This window comes from Teleopsis dalmanni, chromosome 1, assembly GCF_002237135.1.
Source record: "Teleopsis dalmanni isolate 2A chromosome 1, ASM223713v2, whole genome shotgun sequence".
Lineage (NCBI taxonomy): Eukaryota > Metazoa > Arthropoda > Insecta > Diptera > Diopsidae > Teleopsis > Teleopsis dalmanni.
The window spans coordinates 196,837,630-196,844,162 of NC_051846.1; the positions used below are offsets into that span (position 1 = coordinate 196,837,630).

At 31.4% G+C, this 6,533-nt stretch overlaps 3 protein-coding genes across 3 annotated transcripts; 1 reads left to right on the forward strand and 2 right to left on the reverse strand.

The window, feature by feature from the left end:
- Positions 1-6: 6 nt before the first annotated feature.
- LOC119673384 (TM2 domain-containing protein almondex-like) lies at positions 7-793 on the reverse strand (the record flags this gene model as incomplete). The annotated part of the gene is made up of 1 exon (XM_038084652.1): positions 7-793. A coding segment is annotated over exon 1 (705 nt), but the record flags the coding sequence as incomplete, so codon positions are not given.
- Positions 794-1,608: 815 nt separating this feature from the next.
- Positions 1,609-2,072, forward strand: LOC119671133 (migration and invasion enhancer 1-like). Its single transcript, XM_038081659.1, has 2 exons — positions 1,609-1,696; positions 1,757-2,072. The coding sequence occupies exons 1-2, from the start codon at positions 1,671-1,673 to the stop codon at positions 2,016-2,018; spliced, it is 288 nt and encodes a 95-aa protein (XP_037937587.1). The 5' UTR covers positions 1,609-1,670; the 3' UTR covers positions 2,019-2,072.
- A 116-nt stretch (positions 2,073-2,188) lies between these two features.
- On the reverse strand, positions 2,189-5,001 carry LOC119671134 (molybdenum cofactor sulfurase 3-like). Its single transcript, XM_038081660.1, has 4 exons — positions 4,817-5,001; positions 4,472-4,616; positions 3,865-4,413; positions 2,189-3,813 (listed from the first exon to the last, which is right to left on the reverse strand). Exons 1-4 carry the CDS (start codon positions 4,887-4,889, stop codon positions 2,211-2,213), a joined length of 2,370 nt encoding a protein of 789 aa, XP_037937588.1. The 5' UTR covers positions 4,890-5,001; the 3' UTR covers positions 2,189-2,210.
- Between the last annotated feature and the right edge of the window lie 1,532 nt (positions 5,002-6,533).

Genomic DNA, 6,533 nt, shown 5'->3' on the forward strand with positions numbered 1-6,533 from the left:
TATATACAAAGAACCATCAGCTGGTCCCAGATAATGTAAAGATATAAGCAAAACATCAATAATTGTCCAAACACCTAAGCCACCAAAACTGAACAACTTTCCGATTCCTTCCTGCCAGTGTCCTAAATAAAAACGATCCGCACCAAATCCACCTAATGTTAAGCTTATTATTAAAGCAGAACTCCAACGATAACCTTGAGTCCAATTGCATTTAATGTTGCGAGTAAATGAACGATTGCCTAAACACAATACATCAGAGTGCACTGTGCAATTCGTCCGATAATATTGGTTATTAACGGAATTGCAATTTCCGCGCATCACACACGCTTGTTGCCAAAGTTCAGTTTGATAGCAGTAACGGCAGTTCATTTGTCGTATAAACTGACGCTCTCCTAGGCACTGCACATGTTCAAACACTGAACATGTGACATTGAGATCACGTCCATAATGACAGGAATTATTGTATGCACATCGGATGCAAGGATAAGTTAGTGCTGAACATTCTGTATCACTTTCTCCTGGGCAGTAAACATTCGTGTCGTTCAAACTTTTAACAATTACGGGTGGAGTGTTTGTATTATTCTTTTCATAATTGTCCATATAATTAACTGCTGTTTGACTTTGTTTTATTCCGCTCAAAATAAATATTATTATAATAGCTAACGCTTGACGCACATTTATAACGATACAATTCCTACTATAGTTTGGCATTATTGTATTAATATAATAATGTTTGTTTTGAAAACAATTAATTCGTAAATATCTGACATTTCATTGTTGTACTAACGAAAAACTAGATAACGCAGTTTTATTATTGATGAAATTTTTCACATAATTGATTTTTCTAATTTATGGTTATTTATAACTTTATAGCAAGTAATTTTTTACAACATATTCACACTGCAAGCCATAAAGTTTGTTTCATATTGTGTGTCTAGTTTTGCTTGTTAACAAAAAGGTCGAACACTACAACAGTATTTTGTTTTGATTTCCAATGTTTGTAAGAATTATTCACAATATCTCTGTACACTTATACTATTGTGAATTACGAACTTAATATTATACAAATTAAAATTTAATCGTAATTTGAGATATTGAATTTTTCTATGAAATTAGATTACAACTTTAACTTGATTCTGTGACCAAACAAAAAAAATTACATTTAAAATCAAAATTACTTGTGTTGTGTGAATAGTTTTTACCTCACATCTTCCATAACTATAAGTAAGTAAATGATTCTGTCAACCCATGTTCATGCCATGTGGCGACTAGTTAACTCATGTCTTGCTATATATTCCTCTTCTATCATATATGACAATTGATAAAGTTCAAGACAATAAAAATTTATGTCATAAATAGTACTATAAATACATATGATACAATATTTGAAATAATTTTCTCAGTTGTTAATTTTTTGGGGATTTAGTTACATTTAAGTCAATTAGTAATGTTTGTAGGACATAATAAATATAATATCGTGATTAAAATTTTGTTAGATTCATATCAACTTGTGTAAGTTGTATATTTAAATAAGATACGTTTTGGCGGTATTTCAATTCTATTTCAATTCCGTTTCGTTTCAGCATTAATTTTGGTAGTTGTGTAAGAAGTTACGTTAGAGTGTTTGGTTTTTTTCAATTCAATGAAGTGGGTAGAATTGTGTCTTCGAAATGGTTATTGTGGATGTGGAATATTGGTAAACAATCCATATATATCAATAAGTTTAAATAGTTATTTATTCAAATGTCTTAATTAGTGGAAAATGTAATTTTGAATGGCAGTGTAAAATGCTGCAAAACTTCCTAATTGAAAAGCAGCCGGGCACTGAAGTTATTTGCCACAAAGGTAGACAAGGCTCATTTGAAGTTAAAATTAATGATCAGTTGGTGCATTCAAAACTTACAACATTGGCATTTCCTGATCATGAAAGTGTATTAGAAAATGTACAAAAGGCGCAAGAAGGACTGCCACTTAGTAAAATTAAAGAGCAACCAATAGAAAATTGCTGCATATTATAGGATATCACTGTTTATTTATTTGCTTATAAATAATTCTTGACTACAAAACTAATATATTTCTATAAGTACTAATGTACTCTATATATACATTTTATACATTTAAATTTTTAACTATTTTTAAGTATTTTGTATAACAATTTTGTATTTTAAATAATAATAAAACACTATGATTAACAATTTATTTTCAGAATACTAGTCATTTTTGTACTTGACTGTCAGCGTATCTTTACATGATATAAGTACTTCATTTTTAAAAGTATTCTTTAAAGACATATATATACCAAATCGTATTTTACCGTTAAATACGCGCGCAATGGTTCGTAATGGTTCATTTGTTTTTTGTCCAGTCTGTTGGTCGATGCAGATCATTTGACAACGTGTACAAAAACCATCCACCTTAAATATGGTGTCATTTATGCAAAGCTCTTTAAAATTATTCTCTTCCAAAGGTTTGGAAGTCTCAATGATTAGGTTTGCTCTAAAACGACCTAGCGTATTGTCGAGCAATTCTTTTTCTGTTTCAACCTTGTTAGCTAACCAACAAACGGAAGCACGATTAATAAGTAAAAACTGTGCTTGATTTGCTAATGCTATATCTCTGACCGTACCATCTTGATTGCGGCGTTCGGTATTTTGTTTTATTAAGCGCAAACCATCCATTTCCAAGCAATCAGATAACCAATGTGCTACTTCATCTCCACAATCGATCCCTTTTATTATATCATTACATACTTTACTCTGACAAATACTAGTTTCCAAAATCTTTGCATCTTCATTTATTTCAAGTGGTACATCAATACACTTCATATTCGGAAATGATATGGTGAGGTAACCTTTTTTAAGATCAATTTCTGGTTTTATGAGACACAATCGTGTATTGTGTTTTTGAGTAATCGCCATGCCATTGTTATCAACGATCATCCAATTGCGATCATATTTAAAACCAGTATTAGTGAGCTGCCACTCTAATACATCATATGAACCACAGGACTTAATTGGATATATACAAATTTTTTTCAAATGTGCGCGTAAACGTTGTGGAATGTGTTGCAATGCACTTGGCAAAGTTGAATTTTCCAATATGCTTAAACGTTGGACTGTAGAGGTGAGGTAGCAATCACGTATTATTTGAATTGCTTTGCTAACATCTTCTTTCGTTGTCATATAACCAAAAGACATTCGAACTGCTCCAGTAGGTACACCATCGACTAAATCATTATAATCACTGCAAATGTGTCCAGACTCGAATTGTTTAAGTATGTCGTTGTCAGATAGGTTTAAGAATACTTGACATGCTCCTGGATTACAAAAGCACCCAGTTCTCATTTGTATATTATGTACTGCTACAATACAAGCTACTTCCGCAAATCCCACATACGAACCATCGTCATGTAAAATATTAAATGTTACAAGGCCACCTTGCACCTTCACACTTTCATAGTTTGTGTGATTGTAAAATTTAACAAGAGGGGAACCATTTGCATGTTGCAATTGACCAAGGAAATCATGACAATATTTTGCTAATTGAAAAACATGTGCAGCAATACGTTCCCCTGTAGTTTTAGTTATCGTTGGTGGTATTAAGCGATACAGTGTACGAAATCCTTCCAGCAAGGAGGCAATAGTTAAAAATGGTAATGTGCCGTCCTCGAAACGTTCTGTAAAACCATCACGTTTTTCGTGAAAGTTTTGTCTTGTCATAGCTATTTTTACAGTACCACCGCCATAGTATACTTTATTTAAAACATTTTGTCCTCGTTTACTGACCAATAATGCTCCAACGCCAGTTGGATATCTATTGAAAAATAATTATAATAAAGAATTTTCTTTTGCTTACTAAGCTTACCCAAACATTTTATAAAATGATAAACAACAGAAATCCGGCTTAAATTTTCCTAAATCCAGGTAATTTGAAGCAGCATACGATGCAGTATCCAGACAAACAAAGAAATTACTTTCATCGTCCGTTGGAGTATATTCAATGCCGCTTATTTGCTTTGGTTGCACTGCTAATCCTTTCTTTTGTATAACATCAATTACTTCCAGTGGCATTTTATATCCACTAAAGTTACACTGAGCAGAAAACGCAACTAACGAATTGTGATCTTGTGATTTAGCTGTAATAGGGGCTTCTAGTTCGCTTTCAGAAGTATTTATTTTCAGATTTTTTACTAGTTCATCTTTTGTCAAGACAAATAGCTTATCAGTTTTTATAACTTCCCGCATACCAAGCACGGATGTATGATTTTCTTGGCAATAGTAAAAGGCACCGGCAGGACGTCCATCTTTTTGACCAAAATCAAATGTTTCAGCAACCAGCTTCAGGGCAGCCGTTGCATTAGCAGTAAAAATAACATTATATTCAGTAGCGTCAGTATTAAAATGGTTTAAAATTCTAATAAAAACATATTTTTCTTTTAATAACAATAAAGAATTTAAATTGATTTTCATACCTGTAACGCACTTGATCCACTAAATCTCCAGTTATTTTGCAAGTATGTGGATTGCAAAATAGATTTTTCTTTAATACTTGCGCAGCGTCATCGATCTGTTTTTCAGAATATAGCGTTGTGCCAGCGTGGTCAAGGTATATGTTATCTATAAAAAATAAACAATAATAGTGTATAATTATCAAAAAAAAAAAAATACAATGGGTTGTGTGCTTATACAAAAAGCACATGAGCACTTGTGTTTAATAGCTTTAATCACGAAATAGTTAACATAATGACTAGTTAAAAATTTGCAAAAGATAGATCGCAAAAGTGATATATATGAGGATTTCGTAGATAAGACTATACCTCCAACTCGTAAAAATTCCTTTGCTATACTTTCTGATTCAGCTTCAGTAAATTCTTCCTCGAATTTTGTCATTTCAAATTAATTTGTCTCAACTTTATTTAATTATCAGTATTTCAAAACAATTAAAGGTAATAAAACCTATCGGCATTCAATCTACATCTACGTCTACCGCTTAATGAAGTAATACTGCCATTGAACCAAATAAACAATTTGTTTGAACGGAAAGTTGAATTTGAATGAAAGCAACAAATGGTTGAACGTAGTTGCTTCACTAGATGGAGCATTTATTGTTATTCAGTATATTTTCAATATTTTTATTGCTTTTATTAAAGGATTTTTTAAATACAAATACTGAATTATGCTAAAAAAAAATTTTATGAGTATTAGTATTTTTATAAATTAATTTAAATATATTAAATAAATATTTTATTGGGAAGAAATTTATATTGTTATTTTGTGCATCACATGCTCTTTCGTCATAGCCCAAAAGAGTCAATTTTGTCAAGTCCATCACACTCTACATAACATGGCCCAAAGGGGATTGCCACTGTCAGTGTCAAATTTCAAATTGGAATTTCAAGCAACAACAATTCATGGCTGCGACTGTAATAACAGACCCATAAACAAAAAAGTAACGAAAAGAAACTGAGAGTTGCTCGCAAAATTGTGTATAAAATCTTCTGGATAATTCAAATAATATTCAAAATTTTGAGTAATGAGGTGAAAATATCACGCAGTACAAAAACAAAAATCCTAACGCTTCACAATGGTGCGTGATGATTTACTCCATTTGGTCTTGCTATTTTGCCCACCCGGTTCCTACTCACCACGATGTTTACTGAAATAAGAGCACTTTCCGAGAAATTTTGTTGTTTGTTTTGATTTTTTGACGTTAAAAATCCGTCAAAAATTCAAATTTTCTTCTCAGTTTCTTTTCTTTGTGTTCTATGGCCCTAACAGACTGCTAAAAAGTATTACTAAAGCGATAAACTATCAATTTTAAGTTTTTATTGGAAATTTCAATGAATTTTCTAATGATTTATTTGAAGCTGTGTGTAAACAAATATTTAACCAAGTTAAAAAGTTTCACAAATTAGAAAATCTTAAAACCGAAATATTTTGAAAATAAACAAAAATTATAGAAAATAAATATTTTAAAAATAAATTAAAATTTTTAAGAATACATGAAGAAATTGTAAGCAGGGTTCGTATTTGCTCATTCATGAGCAGCTCAGGCTCGAGCAAGAGCCAATTCTTATGTGAGCCCAAAATTGGCTCATAAGCGTGAATTATGTTCAATAAAGACACAAAATTTAAATTATATGTTCCTTTATTGAAGTGAATCTTAAGACTAAATTAAAAATATTTCTTAAACAATATCTTAAGTCTAGAAACATAATCAAATTCAGTTAACCCTGAAATGCAAAATATCTAACTCAGCAGATTTTTGCACCTGGGTACCGAATTTGATGCTTGCTGTCTTTGCAATAGCATTACCTAGATAACGCTATAGTAGACAGCTTAATATTTATATCAACATGCATATTCGCGTTAATACGATATTTATGAAAATATGCATGTCTATACAAACATAAATAAAATGCATACTAAGGTATGCAAGAGGTATGAGAATGTAACTCCTCCACCCCTTGATTCGAGATTCTCCTGGATCTCGTTACTCCGTTAAATATTTTTTCTTAATTTCATCTACATTAA

Excerpts from the sequence above, each read along its gene's own strand:
- LOC119671133 (XM_038081659.1), top strand. The coding sequence starts at position 1,671 with ATGGTTATTGTGGATGTGGAATATTG. Across the intron at positions 1,697-1,756 it reads ATTGTGGATGTGGAATATTG|TGGAAAATGTAATTTTGAAT; the intron begins GTAAACAATCCA and ends TGTCTTAATTAG.
- LOC119671134 (XM_038081660.1), bottom strand. The coding sequence starts at position 4,889 with ATGACAAAATTCGAGGAAGAATTTACTGAAGCTGAATCAGAAAGTATA. Across the intron at positions 4,414-4,471 it reads GTGGATCAAGTGCGTTACAG|AATTTTAAACCATTTTAATA; the intron begins GTATGAAAATCA and ends TGTTTTTATTAG. Across the intron at positions 3,814-3,864 it reads TCATTTTATAAAATGTTTGG|ATATCCAACTGGCGTTGGAG; the intron begins GTAAGCTTAGTA and ends ATTTTTCAATAG.